Raw genomic sequence first — 20032 nt, forward strand, 5'->3', positions numbered from 1 at the left:
ATTTGGTGGAGCTTTGCCTCATCTGGACACTGAAGCCACATGTTTTGCTCAGTGGGGATGTCCCCGTTTTCCAGGGGCCACAGTTTATATGTTAAATTATGCATAATATACACCACAGGTTCACTGGAGCTCTCAGTTTTATCATTTTATTGGGCCTTCCTCCTATCTAGATCTGGAAGATGAACCATCATGTAGGAATAGTTTCACAGTAGGGAACAATAACACATAAATTCACATTTTTTCTTTCAAATTCTGTGAAAAAAAGTAAACTTTTTTGTATGTTGCAAAAATGGCATTTAGTGGCCTAGTTTTTATAATCCAACCAATTTAGCTAATCTAAATTTTATTTCATATTTATAGCTCAGACATAGGAGTGATAACAGTCAAACAGTCAGCAAGAAAGCCGGATGGAACAGAAGAGTTTCTTTCCCATTTAAAGACGGATCCGTTCACTGTTCTAAGTTTCTTCAATGCTTTTATTTGGATCCTTTCAATATTCTTTTGTAATAGTGACTTTTTAACGTTCACCTTATATTTTAAATAGGGAATGCATTACAGAATTAACATTACCGCAACTCTCTAAGATCGGCAAATCTAAAATGCTAAATATCCTAGTTAAAAAAGTAAAAATGCATTTAAAAAAGGATAGAAAGTGACAAACAAACAAACAGAAGTACGATAATAAAACCAAAAAAAAAAAAGTAAAATAATCAAGCCAGGAAGATTGTGATCTCTCATTATTTTGCAACAGAACCATGCAAAGGAGCCAGGTAGGTTTCTCAGTTCCTCTGCTGATGTGTGGCTGTATAACAGCGCCATTCAAGCCATGCCGATTTCCCAAGACCACAGGAAGCTCTAATTAACTGGTAAGAAAGGTAGACTGCATCATGTTTCATTGTGGTGTGCAGCACTGAGCCAGAAGTTAGACTAACAAATATTCTCTACGTTTATCTCTGAACTTTTCATTTGTTACTGTTAGTAGAAACAGGAATCAAAAAAAGAAGATGTTTGGAGTTGCGGTGTAATGGAGGCAATGATATGCATTACATTAAGACAGTTTCTTTACATTTTTGGAGAGGAATGTATCTGAAAAAGGAATGCAATGCTGTATTCAGACTGTTAACATTGTAAAAAAGCTTTGAAATTAGTAATTAAATAACCCTCTACTATTTATACATTCAGGCACTGAAAAATCACATGTCAATATGTAACTAAAAAAGATAGTTGCTCTCTTTTTTTTTCTTCCCTGGTAAGAACAAGGAAGCTGATACCTTGAAGTTGGCAAACGAGTACATTTCCCCTACCTTGGAGTAATGCCATGTCCATCCTCTTTTCATGCGATCATTTCTCCTCCTCTTGAAGTGCATTTTCAAACACTGACCTGGAGTCAGAGCTTTCGTGGTTTCTCCTAAAGCTTTCACCCTAAGCTGTGAGAAAGAATCCATGACGCTTGTCTTTTTGTGAAGGAAATCAAATGGTTTATCTGGATCCTCTCCTTGGACAAACAGAGAAACGGACAGATGGGTGGACAGATGTCCTCCGTGGCCCCAGAGGGCCAGCAGGTGACCCGAGGACCTCTGCTCCACAGACCAACATCCCCCCCACCCCGTGTGGTTAAGGACTCTCCGGTGTGATAGCCAGCTCTCACTCCAGCGACCCTGAACTCAGTCATTTTTTTAACTATACAAGGGCTTTTACAAAAAAGCTAACAGGAACAGCCATACAATGGCTAAAACATAAACCATACCTCTACTTTAATCTCTGTCATTTTTTGATTTTTTTTTTTCTCTGACATTTTTTGATGCATTTTGTGTTTTCCCCATTATTTGTTTGCCTTTCTTTGTTCTTTTTGAGTAGCTCTAATCCAGAACTCTGTGTGCTGAGAGGCTCAGTCACAGAGAAACTGGACTTTGGAGGTTTTGGATTCTTCTTTTTTTTTTTTTTTTTTTTTTTTTTTTTTGGGTTGACGTGGGAGAATGGAAAAAAAGGCAGAGACTGGGCGAGAGAGAGAGAAAAAGAGAGAGAGGGAGAGCAAGAGAGAGACAGAGAGGAAGAAAAAGAGAGAGAATAGAGGTGAGAATCAGGTCACGGGTTCAAGATATGGTTCATTATTAGTCCAGACATGGACTCGCAGTGGATGCAGGAACGGCTTTGGATCGGACAGGATGTGGTAAGGGGGGGTGTTTGGAAAAAAGGTGCTGTCTGATAGGGCGGACTAACACAGGGTTCCTCAAGGTTATCCACTGTCAGAAGATGTGTGTGGTGCTGTGGAGGGAGAGCGACGCCTACGGGTGGTGGAAGTCCAAGATCTGTCTGAGTGTTCAGAGCGCTCCGACGCTAGCGAGGCAGGCCGGAAGCGGTGAACGAAGCCGTCCAGGAAGTCCTGCTGCTGCTGGGTTATGGCTTGGGAGATGAGGCAGGGCAGTGCCTGCAAGCTGCCTGCCACCGAGTCCAGCTTGTCCTCCAGTGTCCCGATCCGCTTGTCCAGCTCCTCGCTGCGCTCCTGCAGCTCCGACACCAGGTCATACATCACATTCTGGGTCTGACCAGGAAGACAAAGGAAATGTGTTTCAGGGCAAACAGGAAGAAGGAGAAAGAATTGTTTCACAATTCAAAATCCAGAAAACCATTGGACATGAACTAATATTAAAAGCTGAAGCATGAAAAACAGCTCCATGTTCATCATAAAATCCAACACTCAGCTAAGATCATTACTCAGTAAAACTAAAAGTATCAGGAAGCTAAAAGAACTGGAGCCACAGAGTTTCAGCATGTCAGCATAGATTATATCATCTCATACATTTAACAACCAGCCTCTCCAGTACATTTATAGCCTTTTATACATTTATAGGCTTTTAATACCTTATGCATTTGATTGAGAAGATCCATTTATGTAATTAAAAGGGTTTCTATTATAAAGCCACTTATTGTTCTGCAGGGCCAGCAGTGGGACCAATGTTACAGAATGTGCAACTGCAACAGTTGAAATGTCAAAAGAATTTGCTGTTACAGTTGTAATGTTATGTGTATCATAAAAAGGTGAGTGTGTTTTTGAGCTTAATTACACTTTTAAACTTCAAGGGGGTAAATACGGTCAAGGCTAAAATTATTCCTACCTCTGGCAGATTCAGAGATTCAACCAGGAAGTTTGTTTCTAACAGGAAATCAGACATGCATCTTTCAAAAAATAATAAAACAACAAAGTATCCCTTTAATCTACTTTGTATTAATAAATGGCATGTGGCAAAATATTTATGCCCTTCCTATAATCAATGGAAAAACTATTTGCCAAATATTTTGACTTTCAAATACTTCCAACAAACAAACCCGAAGCTGCTGAGCTGCTGCTTGCTTGTTTCTCTTGTTTGTAAAGTTACACATTAAAAAATTAACAGCAATAATTTGTTTATTAGCTTGTCATAAGAGAAGGGTATTTTCTACCATGTTGTTCAAACCATTCATTATTTTACAAATTAAATATTTAATTTAGCTTCAAACTAAATATGCTAACTAAAATTTAGCATAAAGACAAATATTTCGCTTGAAACTAAATACTTAGCAAAATAACACATACAACATTTTAGTTGTACGTGTTATAGAACAGGGTGAGCTGTTTTAGTATAGACATTTACCAATTGATTCATAACAACAGTCACTATTTGAAACTATATATTTAGCTCCTGGCTTAATATGGTATTTAGTGCAGAGCTCTCACCTGGAATTTGAAAATAACTAGAAAGGTAGTTTTTCTAGTTTTCTACCTTTTTTTAGTTTTCCAAATGTTAACAACTGAGTAAAATCAGATCCAATCGTTTAAAAATTCAACAGAGTCCATGCTTCCAGCAAGCAATCGTTTATCAGCAGCCAAGAGTTCACAGCTTCTGTACAAAGCAAGGCGAAAGTTTTTAACAGGCTAACTTGATCCTATGACATATGTGTACATTTCTTCATTTATCTTCTTTACAATTCTCTTTGACACCTATGCAGCTTTTTACACTCTCTAGTGTCTGATGTCTTACAGCCTTTATCTCATGTTTATCTTGTCTTAATTTCACCTTCCAAACGCTTTTCTGTAACTTTGCATCTTTCTGAATATGAAATTTTGATTTTTTTTTTTTAAATTATGGTTCAGAAAGGCTGTAAATAAGCCTTTTTGGTATATATTTTTATCCAAATCAGCTTTGCGATAAGATTTTAGCAGCTTAGTATAGAAGGTTTTGTTTTGTAAAGGGAAGAAGGCTTACCTTTGCAAGGTCCACCAAGGTGTTGGCCTGATCATTGAGTTTTCTCTGCTCCATCTTCACGCTGCGCAGTCTAGGTGGGGGCAAGGGGGAATGTTAACAGGAGAAAGATAGAAGGCAAAGTAGAGAAAGACAGATGCAATGATAAATGTGGAGAAAAGAGAGCAAGAAGGAGAGGATATGTGGTTTTCAGGAATAAAAAAGGGGAAAGAAAGGCCAGTAAAGAAGAAAGAAAAAGGAGGAAAATACATTTTATTAGCTGTGTTCTCATATTAATCAAGCTCAAATAAAACACATGCATTGTAAAAATATCTTTGAAATCAGAACATACATATACTTTGCAAAACTGTATATGTATATATAGAATACAAGGAGATGTGCATAAAAGCAAGCATACTTGGTCTTAGTAAATACATTGCAAACCAAAACATGCAGAAGTACAGAAGCATACTACACTCATTTTCAGTGATTTTAAAGACTTGTGTGTTTTTTTTAAAACATTTTGAAGCAGCAGGGAGCAGCAGGTATTACTGACGTGAAGGAAGGTGATTCTGAGTTACTGTCTTGTTGCAGGTAGGGGTGGGCGATGGGGCAGGCTTCTAGCTACTTTTTAGGAGAGGTATTCTGAGTACAGCAATGTTAAAGCCTCACAGAACACACAGGGTTTCTTTGGTAAATAATCAGGAACTTGGTGTTAAAATTCTACTGCGTTTTCATTACATTCCCTGGTGGATTTACGTAAGAATATGAATGAAAATGCAAAACGTCTTCAACCCTCTTTTTGGCAGCATGATCCTGCAGCTTACAACAGTTAAAATGATAAATCAAATCACCCTAAACAGACTTCACTGCTTTAACTGCTCCATTACTTCTCTTACAGCTGCACTGAATATGCAACTGATGGAAACCTGACAGGGAGGTACCAGTGAAAAAAGAAAAAGTTAACTTTATTTGCAGGATAACTCTGGATGGTAGAAACTTACATCAATAAAATGACAAAATGTTCCAGAAGGGTTGCATAGCAACTTATTGTTTATCTTATCATTTCTCTACCATTATACTGCAGAGACTGAGGTCTGTGTACCAACTGTTATGTCACAGAGAATCCTGTGACTCTGAAATCTACAAACTAATATAAATAGATTTTTAGGAAAAGGTTGGGGGCAAAAGTAACTCTATATATAAGAATATAAGAATTGTCCTAAAGTCGAAACAGCTCAAATAGCCAATTAAACAAACTAACTCAACATTTATGCTTAGTTCAAGGTTTTTATGCTGATTTTTGTCCCAGTTTTCTCCTTCCATCAATATTAAAGATGCCCCGATCATCAGGATGGCTCTTAGAATAACCTTAAGATGTGTTAAGAGTGATCTGGTCCTCTCAGAAGGACATGTTGGATTGTCTTGGCCCAATATCGCAGCATGTGTGTTGTTCCCTGACAACAAATGAGAACACAGACTGTTGAATGTGACGTGTAGCTAATCAGAAAGCAAAGTGATGTAAAGCATGGAGGGGAATCTAACATACACAGAAAACAAAACAACTTGCCATGAAGCACCAGAAAGTCCTGTGGATGCTGGAGGCAGCTTTGTATCGTTTTTTTTCTCTATCAAATATTTTCCACAAACTATTGCCACTGCTTCTGTTCAGTCAGCCATGTTTATTCACTCTGAACTCTTGCTTGGTTTTGCGAGATTTCACATGACATCTGAATGTTGGTGAGTGAAATCGATTTGTATGTAATGTGTTGCTCCTGTTGTGTGACTGAACACAACACACTGCATGACCAAAACCGTTATACCTAAAAATTTTCATCGTCGTTTGTGAGGTCTCAGGTTTGGAAAATTGGTGAACTGTATTAAAATCTTACAGTGTGAGCCAAGCATTAGCAATATGGAAAAAAACTTAGACTTGCCAAAGGATTGACAATTATTGTATTATTAATCATTTTCATGCAAATTGTTTCATGATGACAATTGCAATTGTATAGACCAGGTTAAACTAACTCTAATAATGTTTGCAAACACAAAACTAACACTTCAGTAACCATAGCCCCAGTTTGTTTCAGAAGAGTGCCAGTCAATATGAATATATTTGAAACTATGACTAAGTACAGTATTATTGTTTTGCAATGAGGATTTGGTTTTCTGTCTCTTTAGTTCCTGTGTCGTCTCCTTTGCCCCTGATTGCTCCCAGCTGTGTTTCATGTTCCCTGATTACCCCTTGTGTATTTAATCCCACCTGTGTCCCCTGCTCCTTGTCAGATCCTTGTCGTGTTGTGTGTTTAATGTCCTCCCTTTGTTGTCTAGTAACTACCAGTGTTACCAGTGTCTGCGTTTCCTTGTCTCATTGCTCACCTGTGCTGCCTGGATTTCAGTGTTCTTGATTAAAACCACCATTCTCACCATAACCTGGGTGCAGCTGTGTCCATCCCCACCACCAACACCACACAATTCATGACAACCGGTGGTAATTGTCATGAATTGTCGCCCATCCCAAGTTTTCTACACACACATCAACTAAAAAAGTTGGGAACAGTGACGTCCTGAAGAACCACTGTCGACAAGGAAGCTGGTGATAGCCTATAACTTTAGCTAACCTGTTTACACCCAAAGGTCACTGTGAGCCAAAAATTACTTTGGTAAAGTCTTGATAGCCGTCAGATTTTTCTCTGAAAGAAATGATACAGCTTTGGTTTGGTCTTGGGGAACAAAAATGATCCAAATGCATTCAGTGACGTTCTTGATGCTCCCTCTAGCTATCTCCTTAGTTATGTCCTGCTTTGTTTACTTCATTCATATCATGGTAGCATTAACATTTTAAAAGGTATCTGACATTCTTGGACACTGCAGCTAAACTATGCTTCATATTATAGGTAGTTGGTATGGATGTTGAGGGTGTAAGTAGTAACACCATGGTCGTTCTGCAGGTTCGCTGGTTTCTTTCTCCTGCTTTGGGTCAGATTCTGACTCCAACATGTTGGATAGAAAGTCTACCGTTGTTGTCATCTCTAATAAAAAGTGTCTCTGCTAGCAGATAAATGAATCATTAGTATGAAACTGCAAAATGGCCGAACAGGGTGGAGCGGAATGTTGTGCAACCTGGAGGGGCATAAAATGTCTTATTCACATTTTTTTTTTAAAAACGCAGCAAAACGGGTTGCTCTAAAATGCGTCAGAGGAAAGGTAAGAGAGGGTCTGTGGAAATCAGACCAGAGCATTGGAGTTCTTTTTCATATAAACTGAATGATTTACATGTGAAAAGGAAAGATTTAAAAGCTGGATATATCCACTTTAAAACACCACACAGGAGACTATACCACAGAAGTTCCAGGAAAAAAAACTCTATAAGTCAACAAAGTTACAGTATGAAGAACTGCAGAGCCCTGAACATTATCATTGTTTTAGGTTGTAAATATAGAATTACAACACAAGTGCAGCAGGAAAGAATATGTATCTATGAACGACAAGTAGATTTTGGAGCACCTAACTTAACAGAAACATCAAATATTCTGCTAAAGGGAAAATGTAATCACATTTTAGAGTCAGAAAGGCAGCAATTGAAAAATTTAAAATATCAATAAATTACAATAGACATTTCCAATGCTGTTCAATTGAATAACCATTTTTTACAATTTTGTGACTCATATACACTTTTATCCACATTAACAAAGAGTTAGTGTTAGGCTTAGAGTCCAAATAATCACACAGTTAGACTGAAATTATATTTAGACTATGATTTTATCAGAATGAAACAGATGTCATGATTTTTAGCCAAATCACCCACCCCTAGTTTTAAGTCAGAAAGGAATCTGAGTACTGAACTGGTCAAATGTTTTCCCAGAAGAATGCAATATGCTTCCATAGAGAAACCTTTAAATCCAGTTTTAAATAAAAATACAAAAGCATTCTTATCCGTTTTCATCCAAAAGTAAAACATGAACAAAAGGAAAAAGATGGCATGCCCTTAGTCAGAGCTGCAGCCAGCTCAGTGGTAGGCTCTCATGTATTCACACTGGTCACTCAGAAAGTGTGCCGTAGCCATGACTGATCTTTGTGCACAATGAGCAGATCTCTGATTAGAGGAACAATCCCATTTCACTTTGGATCTGTATTTAACTCACAGGCTGACGATACAAGCTTAGGCCTTAAAACATTTTAAGACTGTTCAGATTTAAGATAATTTATTCATTGAGAGTTATAATGGATTAAATTTTTCATTGTTTGTTCTTGTTTTATCCAAGAGATCCAGGTGGTCTTTTATGATGTGACAAAACTATAAAAAGCAAACACCCCCTCCTCATCGCCCCCCAAAAGATTTGTGCACATTTGCTATGGAAACGCAGCTCCTATGTAAGCTCCTGGATCTTCATTATTTGTTATTAGATCCTTTTGTTACTCTGCTGGTTCCCAGTCTGATTTCTTCCTATGTTCCAAGATCTGAATTTGTTCGGTAAGTTATTTCATTTTATGAAAATATTCTGTTTCGATGCAGCTCTGCTCTGCATTTGGGTCCAATTCAAACACGACACTACTCTGCGTCCCCAGAATCAGAACCAAACATTGAGGAACAGCATTCAGTTTTTATGCTCTACTAATCTGGAATAAACTGCTGAAACTAAATTCCTTCAAATTACAGTTCAAACCTATTTTGTTCAGAGTTGTGCTTGTCTGATGTATCCATAATATTAATTTGAAACATCATTAATTTTAGTCTATAGTCCAATTTTGCTTTCTGTTATGTCACTGCAATGTATTGTTTTATGTTCTCAGCATGTAAAGCACTTTGACTTGAAAAGTGCTATATAAATAAACCTGCCTTGCTTAAAATAGCAACCTTTAAGCAGTTGTTAAATATACTTTAAATTACACATACATTTCTGAATTAAAATGTATTTTTATTGTTCTGATATAATATTCCAATCTTAAATTCATTTAAGATTGGTATTTAATAGTTTAACTATTTATTAATGTTCTATTATATTGAATGTTTCTTTGTATAAAACTCAAGAAAGCTCTTAAATTTAAACAATCAACACTAGCAGAAACCTGCAAGCATGACATTTTAGCAGCTTTGAAACCATAATATTTTTCGTCATGTTATAACATTGTCAATTGATACCACCATAACCAAGTCTAACACTGACTAGGATCTAAAAACAAGTAACAAAGACTTTTACACACAGTTTGATTCTTGTGTTGTAAATTGTTTGCTTTGAGATTATTTTAGAGAGGAAAAAGACAAAAACCAACAGCAAACAGTTCAGCTTCTTTATGTAACTACAGTATGTTACACAGTTTGGATAAATGTCATCACAAAATCATCAAGAGTGTGGGATGAGTTCTGCTGATGACGATTAATATAGCCCCGGGAGCAGCTATATTAGTCATACTTGTGCGGTAGATGAGAATGATCTTGGCCAATAAAAGGTCCAAGCTCACTCTCTGCGAGAAGCTTTTTCTTTCACACATTCTCTCTAGACAACCCTTAATTACTGACACAAAGTGTTGGTGGCAAAATGTTGATGCTTGTTTTTTCTCATTCCATTCAAGAGAGAATGGGAAGGAGAGTGGAGGAAATGGAACACTGAAATAAATAAATAAATAAATAATAATAATAAAAAAATCAGCATCCAAGATTATTATTCTTTTTCTCATGCATGTCAAACGCAGACATGGAGAGTGGAGGAGGAGGAGGATGTTGAGGAAACAGTAGGAGAAGGATACATAGAAGACTTAACTTACTTCTGAGCTCTGCGGTGATAGAGCAAAACAAGGACAGAACACAGTACAGAGTTTTAACCTCACAACATTCACGAAACGAGTGAAACCATTACACTTGTCGTTGTAAGCGCAGGGTAAAAGAGGGAGAGGGAGGGCAGGGAAATACGAAAGACCATCACAATACTTTGAGTGTGTGTGGGTGTATGAGAGTTTGTGTGCGTGTATCTGTCAAAGTTTACATGTAAGTGAGTATGACAATAAAAGGAGCAGCTCTAAAGGGTGATAATGCATAGCTATGGCTATATTTTTTTCACCATGTTAGCAACATAACCAAATATGAGGCCTAATATTAGAACCTTAAGTGAGATTGAAACTTATTTTTACTTTCTGCAGAGAGATTTTAATTGTCAGTTTAAAACGTTCATGAGCTAACAGGAGTGCTGGACTTACTGGTGGATGGCTTGGAGAAACTTGCGCTGGTGTTTCCGCACCTTGGCGTGATCGATCTTCTTCACCAGCTTGGTGTGTTTGTAAATGAGCCATGTTTCCCTGAGTACATTGGCAGCTGTGTTCTTTACCTGAGGCACAAGAGTGAAAAAGACATTTGATATCACAGATCTGGCTCTGCTTCAGTGTATCAGTTTCTGATTGAATGATTAAACAGCACCATGTGGGAGATGGGAGATACAAGATAAAGGTAAACTGGTGGAAGCTATCTGACACAGTGTCAGCGTCATACTCTTGTGTCTGCTGGAAAATGGGAAAAGTACAAATTAACGTTCTGCTTCACAGTGAAAACCTGCTGAGTTCAAATCACTCAACTGAAACTGTCGTTAGGAGGTGTGTCTACCGTTGTGTTTCTCACACCGGTTGAATTTTTCCATCATACCGCATTGCTAGTTTGAAAATTTTTTAAATAAAAATAGAGCTGTAGATGGTATCGAGCTGCCGCTGGGCACTGCTGGTTAGTTGGCTGAAAGGAGGCTTCTGAAGTTCTCATTAAATTAAAAATTTTAAAATTACAAAAAAAAAACAATGTTTATGTTCCCTAAATACAAGAAGACTCTAGTTTTTTTAAAAGTCACTTTTATAAAATTATATTAGGTAAATACAAATAATGCTAATATATATATCTGCTATAATCAATATAGTTGTGTATTTTATTAATGGTAGTTGTGGGCTGCACAGTGGTGCAGTTGGTAGAGGTGTTGCCTTGCAGCAAGAAGGTTCTGGGTTCAATTCCCAGCCAGGGGTCTTTCTGCATGGAGTTTGTATGTTCTGCATGCAGAACATACAAACATATGTCCACCATGTGCATGCCGGGTTCCCCGGCTTCCTCCCACAGTTCAAAAACTAAACTAAATTGTCCATAGCGGGGTCACCCTGCGACAGACTGGCGGCCTGTCCAGGGTGCCCCCCCCCTCTCGCCTGGAACATTAGCTGGAGGTAGGCACCAGCAGCCCTCCTGACCCCACCAAGGGATAAGGGTGTAAAATGGATGGATGAAATGGTAGTTGTACTGAACGTTCAGTGGTTTTCTTGTCAACTTGGTGACTGTATGTTGTTTTTGTGACTTTTAATTTCTGTTTTTATGATTTAAAGCACTTTGAACTGCCTTGCTCCTGAAAAGTGATGTACAAAGAAACTTGACCGAACTGAAATGTCTATAACTGTTTCACTGGTTTAGTCTTCTGATCTCTAAAACATTATCAGGAGTTTCTATATTGTCCCCATCCTAAAATAATGGCCTAAGTCATCTTTGCCAAAAGCCATTTCAGCAAAAAAAACCTTTGGGAAAAATTATGTCGGCCATTATTTTAGAAAGGTGATATGGAAATTAAAAAGATCAAAAATAAGCAGGAAATGTCATGGGTTAAAAACTTACCATGACAAAAGGGTCTTTTGTCATGGTAAGTTAATCTGAGCATGGTACTGTAGTCTGCTACATCAACCTGTAGCAGACTACAGTAAGTGCAGGTAGAAAATGTAACTCACTCGTTTGCAGAGTTGTGTGTCCATCATGAAGTTGTGGACATGCTTCTCAGCCTTGGTCAGCTCCAGCTTCCTGGCAACCACTGCTACCACCAGTGCAGTGCAACCTGCCCCCTGTTGTTTAAATGTAATGACAAACACAAAAGCACTTGGTTGGTGACATTTGTAAATGTAACATGAACTATATCTATCTGCTTTAACATTATGAGAACACTGGAAGCCCCTAAAAATCTGAAAAGTGGGAAATGCATGCACTTTCAGCTCTCTTTATGGTATAATACCTCTAACTAAAGAATTAGCAACCATTTGCCACCAGAAGTTATCTGTGTTTCATTAACCCCACTGTCACAGTCACAGTAAATAAGACTGTACAATGAAGCCCCTTTGTAGTTTTCTACAAGCAACATAGGGGAGACAGAAGGTGCTATGATCAGATAAGAAACCTGTCAGTTTTGCCTACATACACAATGTTGTTTGTTTGGGAAAACTAGCACTGCACATGACCTGGATTTGACCTTCAGGACCTTCAGGACTTAGAAGCTGGTCAGAACTGATGGAAGATGGATTAGCTGCTGCAAAAAGACCTGAAATTGTGGCAGAGGTTCACCTTACATAGTGAGGACAACCCTAAACACACAGCCAGAGCTACAATAGGAAGGGTTATATTAAAGTGTATTCGTTGTTTAGAATAGCCTAATCAAAGTCCAGACTTGAGTCCAACTGGGGATCTGAGACAAGTCTTGAAAATTGAGAAACTTTTGCAAATAAGACTGGACCAAACCTTTCCAGCAGAAGGAGCTGCTGGAGCCACACCGCTACAAACTGAGGGAACAAAATGCACATCAACAAACTATTTATGGGGGTTAAAAAAACAAATTCACATCACACTTTTCAGATTTTGAAAACCCTGTTATCTTTGCATTTCCACTGCATAATTACCCACTATTTTGTGCAGGCCTGATGCCAGAGTGGTTTCAGTAAATGAATAAATGAGAAGAAATCAAAAGTAATAGTAACTGGTACATTTTTAACTTGGTTTAACCTTTCAGCACAGCAAATTATCAGGCCATCCTCAGTCCTTCTAGAGAGAGCTGAATAACAGAACAGATGAGTGAGCTCTGCAGGGCGCCATTAACCACAGCTACAGGTAAAAATAGACGCCAAGAGAGTAAAAGTGCATTTGCATGTGTAAGACGAGGTAAAAGAGGTATTAAGGGTCTCAATCCAAGATTTTATTTTGATAGAACAAAAAAAAAATTAATAAAGTAAAGTTTTCCTTCCACATATTTAATGATATATTTCAATAAAAACAAAAGGAACCTACCATGATCCCTGTAAGAAGACACACGCCTTTCCCACAGTACGTGTGTGGTACCATGTCACCGTAGCCAATAGAAAGGAAGGTGATCGAGATGAGCCACATGGCTCCCAGGAAGTTACTGGTCACTTCCTGTTTGTCATGATACCTGAAACAATAAAGACAAGGACAGACAGGCTTAGAAAAAGGTAGCCGCAGTTTCATGAATGCAAACATGCTAAAGAACAGGATGCTCTGAGTCAAACAAGCCCTGTGGCCGGAGGGAAATATGGAGGAAGAGCATGAGGGAGACCTCTGCTCTAAAACAGTTTGGTGTGTTAGCTTTAAGCAGGTAGCAGCAGTTTGTAGGGATTTTAGACCAAAGTTCTTGTGCTAAACCAGGTTGTGGTTCTTATGATGCATTCTGTCTGCACTGAAGGCCTCATGAAGTTCGAGTTCTGACTCAAAAAGTTGTAGATTCCCACCAACCCTCAACCTCAGAGTTCAAAATGCCATGTGTACAGGTACACCAAACTGGAGACTTGAGGTCAAATTAGCTAAACATGATTCTGTAGGCCGCCAACTGATGAGAAAGTGAGACAGTGACAGAAAGAAAAAAGGAGGAAACACAATCTGGAGGAAAAACCCTTAAAGGTTAGTTGTACTGTATAGAGAGGCTGTGTACTGTTCAGCAGTACATCCAACAAACCTTTGGGTCTGAAAGGCTTCCAAACGGGTTTGATCCATATGAGCTTCTGGACAGGCAGTGATGCCATAATGATCCTGTAGTTTGTTGAAAATTTTGCACTTGTCCACAAAAAACATATACCGTATTTTCCGCACTATAAGGCGCACCTAAAAACCTTCAATTTCCTCAAAAGCCGACAGTGCGCCTTATAATCCGGTGCGCCTTATATATGGACCAATATTGAGCCACAGCAGGTCTAGCAACGGACCTTTCCACAGGGGCCGCGTTTCATTGGCTAATGCCCATTTTACGTCACAGCGCAGCTACCACGTGCGTGACCGTCTCACAAACACAAGCTACAGTAGTAAACACATGCTAATGTACATTGTGGACCATCAAAACCATGAATGCCAACTTACCCAGCCTTGCAAGAACAATAGGCATCAGTGATCTTGTTAACAGCTTTATTTATGCTGAGGGTGTGAGGATCTACCGTTTTCCTCATCTGTCGGTAGCTTTTAGCTGTGACGTGCACAATGTTGGAGGCATCCCGTGGCTCAAACACCTTTATGTCGTCCAAAAAAGATGACATGAACTTGTTGGTTCCCCTGTCCATTGTCGTGGCTGATATTTTGTGAAAATCCGGCAGAAATGCTACGCTAATTAACTCAGATCGAAATGAAAGACGTCATGTTTACACAGACATGCAGTAGGCTGCTTACGTAGTTGGTCCACTACGGTAAGCAGCCGCCAACTTCTTTTTTTTCCCGTAGAAGAAGTGCGCGGTGCATGCTGGGACAGTATGGTTATGGGAACGCTGGTTTGTTAATAAAGTTTGATAATACATTTAAAGCCGGGGGGGAGGGGCAGGGGACGAGAGAGTGCAGCGGCAGCGTGTCGGTTGGTCTGTTACCCAGAAAGCAGTTGGGCACAATATGCAACACCAACACCGTGAGTGAAACAACGACTGGGCCAGCCTACTATATAAAGTACTCGGGGACCAAATTTTTATAAATGCTTAATGTATAATAGAGTATGAAGCGTCTATTCTATGCACCTTATAATGCGGTGCGTCTAATACATGAAAAAGGTGCTAAAATAGGTCATTCTTTGAAGGTGCGCCTTGTAGTGCGGAAAATACGGTAAACATTAAAAAAATATATCAAAGGCAAATATTTGTTTTTTTGTAACCATCTTTAGTAGTTACAGATGATATGAGAACTCCATCAAAGTTTTTTAGATAATCAATGAATGACTTTTTATCTATATTAGAACAACTCCAGGACATAAGATCAATCCTCAGTACGAATACTTGATGGAAAAATACAGTTCCCTCATCATGATGCACATTAATGGGGCCTGCTAAGCTAGTACTGTCTGCTTGTTGCTGGTGGGAAGCTCTCCAGAAAACTTTGGAAAAAAAGCAACTTTCTATTTTTTTCATGTCACCGACATCTACCTGACAATATCCTTTAGTAAATATTGGGATTTTAACCTCAAATCACATACATCATACGGTTTATGTAATGTTGAGGCCTGGATCAACTTTCTACACCAACTACAGCTAGGATAGCGCCCAAAGATGTTATAGCTGATAGCTGCAGCGATAGACAGTTTATTTCCACTTCTGATAGCCTTAATGTAAATGTACATCATCTGTTTTTAAGATGGTCCTTTAGTTTTTGGAGCCAGAATATTCTAAGAACTTCATTGTTATTAGCTTATGTTGCTAACAATTCAATTAGCAAATGTTGCTTCAAATAGTCCTCATTAACAGCATGTTCTATGAAAACACTGATAAGGATCGTGTCGTTTTTACCAGATAAGTGGCTTGTTGACAGGTGGTAACAGAACCAGAAAAGTCTTGCTTGATTAATCTGCTGTCATTTCTGATTTCATATGATTTCATTTATTTATCGGTGGGGGTTTTTTTTGCTAGTGGTAGGAAACATAAATCCCACCACAGAATCTGGTGGGAAAGGGGGAAAAGACTGAGAAGAGGGAGTGCATGTTTAAAAGTCAGGGGTCACGCCATGGACATCTAAGCTAACCTATATGGAGCGCCTGCTTTGCCACAGGAAGCACATCCTAAACACAGAACATATTTTGAACTGTCTCCTGCATTACCTACCATGTATTTACCATCCATGGCAGGTATAACGTTGCCATGGACGGTATATAAAAATACATCAGAAAAAATTTGAAAAAAGTTAACTTGTGTTATCTCAATGCTAATCTAATTTTCTTTTAACAGCCATGCGTCAAAAGAAAATTAGATTAGTGGGCGTTTTCTTAAAAACTTTAAAAAAAAAAAAAATTTGACCTAATTTTTTAGGTCAAGAAATTATTGACCTAAATTTTTTATGTCAAAAATTTAGGGAAATTAGAAGAAATGCACCTGCAAGAAAAAAATGCATCTGATGTTTTTTCCTCAGCCCAGCAGGTGGTGCAACATAGAACTAGTTTTTTTATATATAAGAGTTACTGGTCTCAGGTGGTTCTATTTTCAAGCACTGGTTTGGCACAAGAACTTACTTATTTTCAGGCAGAGAAAATGAACTTCTGCACAGAGAAACTAATGTGACATATGGGAAAAAGAATTATACACAATATGCTTAAAGTATTTGAAAACAGTATCAACAAAAGACATTCTCAGAATCTTGAAAGATAAAAAAATAAATTTTTGACCAGGGACATTCATAAAATGGCTGCAGATTCAAATCCTTTACAAAATACCATAATAATTTCAAAGAACATTTTTCAAATGTCAAAGAAAGAACATCTTTTACCAGACATTATGGTACAAAGTGCCACAAATCAATTAAACTCATGTTGATAAATGCAACTAAACAACTGCATGTCAGTGCATTCAAAATGGTAACAATGCTGCAATAAATCAAACAGTTGACTGATTGGTCACAGTGTGTGACAAATGCTCCATCAGAGATTAAGGTGCTGAAAGAAAAAAAAAAAACTTTGAACATACAAATGATCACAGCAAACATTAAAGTAGCTTTCAGCAATGTTTGAAATGTCAAATCAAAGGCCAACAAAGTGTATGAAAAATAACTTTACAAAGAAATAAAAAAAACAAAACTGTAGAAGCCCAAGATTGAGGATGGCATTCCGATATCCTTTGCAGCAACGCAAAAGTCTGTTACAGAGGCAAATATGCCTTGTGCACCTTTGTTCAACTTGCTTAAATATAACCAATGGACTGTCTTGGAGAAGAGAGGTTTTTTTTATTTTAAAACTGCATAAATTCTAACTACTGACAATGTTTTAATGGCAGAGATGCACCAATAAAAGTTCTGGTGACACAAATAGTGTCATTTTGAATTTGATCAGCCCAGATATGTGAGCAATTGATTGGACACTTAAAAAATGCCAGCTTTTTCTAATCAGTTATTAATTTTCATAATTACTGCGATTCTCAATTTGATCAGCCCAGACACATGACTGATTGGTTGAGATCATACTATCAACCAAAGACTTCAGGGTACACACTGTTACTGGGTGAAAAAAACTAAATGTTGGCAAGTTGATTCTAGATGAGGCGTTAAGCATGAGGTCACAGAGGAAGCACAAAGATGCTCACAGATTCACAGGAAGTGAGAGAGAGGGACACTTTAAGGAAATAACAGAAAAAAAAAAATAAAACCTGCTCTGTTTTAGTCATTTTATCTTTTCACTTATTTATGTTACAGCAATTGCTAGATTTGGAAAAACTGGTAGCTTTGAGTTAAAGCAGCAGTATGTAACTTTTACAAAAATGTGTTTTTTTTTTTTACAAATTTGTTAAAACTGTCAATATCTTGTGGCAGTTTAATATAAAAACCAAGCTCCTCTGCCTCCTCACAGTGCCACTATTGCCATCTGCAGAAATGAGGAGGGTCTTAGCACTGTCAATCAGCATCATGTATGCACTACTAAATGTGCTACTGGTGGAGAAATAACTAGGCGTTCCAGGAAAACTGTTCATCTGCTGTCATTGTAACTATGCTAACTAACCTGAACATTTGAGTGAGTGAGGGTGATTGACAGCGGTAAGACCCTCCTCCTGCCTCTGATTGGTTGTTTCTGACAGAGCTGTATATTTGTTCAGATGACAGCAGGACCATAGAAAGAAGGCAGCAGAGGTAATTTTTTTCACAGATTATCTGTCTCATATTTTGTCACCACATGGTGATAGTTTTAACAAATAAGTAAAAACATGTTTTTTTTAAAAAAAAATACATACTGCTGCTTTATGGTAAACATTTATTCTCCACGAAATAAGTACAAGCTAACCATGCTAATATCATTTGCTAAATGTAGTTTAAGATGTAAAGTCTGCGGCAAATTTGTCTCTCACATGCTGCAGGACTCGCCTTTAGCCTGTGATAGAAAGTTAAAGAATACTTTAAACACAATTCTCATATCAACAAATAATATAACTGTTAAAGTGAAGCTAGGATTAGCATAAATATATTTAACGGCTGGTCAAATATGTCCAAAAACCGAGTAACAAAAATTAAAGTCGTAATAAGTGCATCTTTTCTCAAGAAGATTTTAGTTCAATCAGTTAACTGCATTTTCCAAAGTGAACCTATCAAAAATGTTCAACAGATCTCCTCCAAACACAAAAGAAAAACTAAGGGCTCAGTTTCTTTTTTTCTATTAGAAAAAAAAAAAAACAACAACCACTGTTTCAGGAATTCTTGGGTCAATTTTCTCCTCCAAGACAGTTCATTGCCACCAAATATTTTTAATCATCTACTCATGCCTTCTGCAGTGCATAAAACTCCCACTCCTCGTGTTCATGCTCAAAGTCAAGGGGGAATGAATTCCTGGGAGCTTTTCTGTCCCACAGCAGTGTGTGGCTTGTAGGATTCTAGTGTGTGATGACATGCACAGAAGCAGTCCGTTTTGTATCATGCACGAATAAAAAGTTGTCTGCATCCTGCATGCTTCAAAGCCAGTATATTGAGAGCAGGAGTGCGAGGGAAAAACTCAGGGTCTGTAATGTTGCACTGGGACGAGGGAATGAAGCGTCTTTGAGGACCAGCTCTCATTTGTGAAACGTGGAAGGTAGATGCTCATTGAATTTGACACCCCTGTCTCTTTTACCTGCATTCCAACACTTCACCAGCTGGCCTTTGATAGCTGCCAGGGGGCTAAACTTGATCAGATGGCTAAATATTGTAATTACAAATGACTAGTATGCAAACTTCATTCATCTTGGCATGAAGGCGTGCAGAGAATGAGTCATGTCTTTAGTGCAGGCTGAAATGTGCCGCATTTTCAACTTGGAGAACACGGTGCAGTACAGTGGGCTTCTTTCTGCAGTAAACATAACCCAGAAGAATGCTGGGAGAAACGCTAAAGGTGTCTTTTCTCCCTCTTTTATTATTAGCACCAACTATGGATGTCTCTGCTCTCTTCTTTGTAAATGAATCATGGAAATAGAAGGGACGTGATGAAAACAATATTTTCAAGCTCTCAATATACCGTGGCAGGTTTTTGGGTTAACATGGAGAAGAGCTGGCACCACTTTCAACCTATTCCAGGGCAACAAATATGTCAGGAACCTAGAGTTTGTTCCCCACTTTGACTACTTTGTTATCAGGACACGTATGAAGTGATTCAAAGAAGGCGATCAGTTATCCATTTCTGCATAAAACACATGATACATAGTGGGACCTGAATGGTAAGAAGGAAAGGAAAAATATGACCTGCATCTCTTCTCGAAAAAAATAAACTGCTTGTTCAAATTATCTACAGTCAAGCCTGGTACTAATAAATACTTCCCAACAGTTGATGACTGAAGATTAACAATCCAGCAGCCTCTGTTGATGTGAAAAGGCCCTAAAGTAAATGAATTTCACATTAATAAATTTGCAAAAATCTCAATGTTTTTCTGTATTGTCATAATTGGGTAGAATTCTGAATAAATTAATTTAATACAATTAGGAACAAAGCTGTCACATAGCAAAATCTGGGAAAAGTAAAGGTGAAGTGCTGTGAATACTTTCTGGATGCACTCCAAGTATAACAACAAAATGGTACATGTCTATTACTCTTTCTTCACAATGGGACTGAAAAAGAAAA

The 20032-nt window shown here is 38.1% G+C and overlaps 1 protein-coding gene across 2 annotated transcripts in view; it reads right to left on the reverse strand.

Annotated features, from left to right (window-relative positions):
• Window positions 1–462: 462 nt before the first annotated feature.
• The window catches only part of kcnn1a (potassium intermediate/small conductance calcium-activated channel, subfamily N, member 1a), an 80006-nt gene continuing 60436 nt past the window's right edge, over window positions 463–20032 (reverse strand). Inside the window, exons 5-10 of one of the 2 annotated variants that reach the window (XM_016661664.1) lie at window positions 13282–13423; window positions 11961–12071; window positions 10416–10543; window positions 9987–9995; window positions 4245–4314; window positions 463–2542 (exon numbers count right to left, since the gene is read on the reverse strand). In XM_016661664.1, coding sequence (XP_016517150.1) covers window positions 2237–2542; window positions 4245–4314; window positions 9987–9995; window positions 10416–10543; window positions 11961–12071; window positions 13282–13423 — 766 coding nt within the window. In that variant the 3' untranslated portion in view covers window positions 463–2236. The remainder of the gene's footprint in view (window positions 2543–4244; window positions 4315–9986; window positions 9996–10415; window positions 10544–11960; window positions 12072–13281; window positions 13424–20032) is intronic. The other variant, XM_007573791.2, reaches the window with a different exon arrangement.

This window comes from Poecilia formosa, unplaced genomic scaffold, assembly GCF_000485575.1.
Source record: "Poecilia formosa unplaced genomic scaffold, Poecilia_formosa-5.1.2 Scaffold338, whole genome shotgun sequence".
In the NCBI taxonomy this organism is placed as follows: domain Eukaryota; kingdom Metazoa; phylum Chordata; class Actinopteri; order Cyprinodontiformes; family Poeciliidae; genus Poecilia; species Poecilia formosa.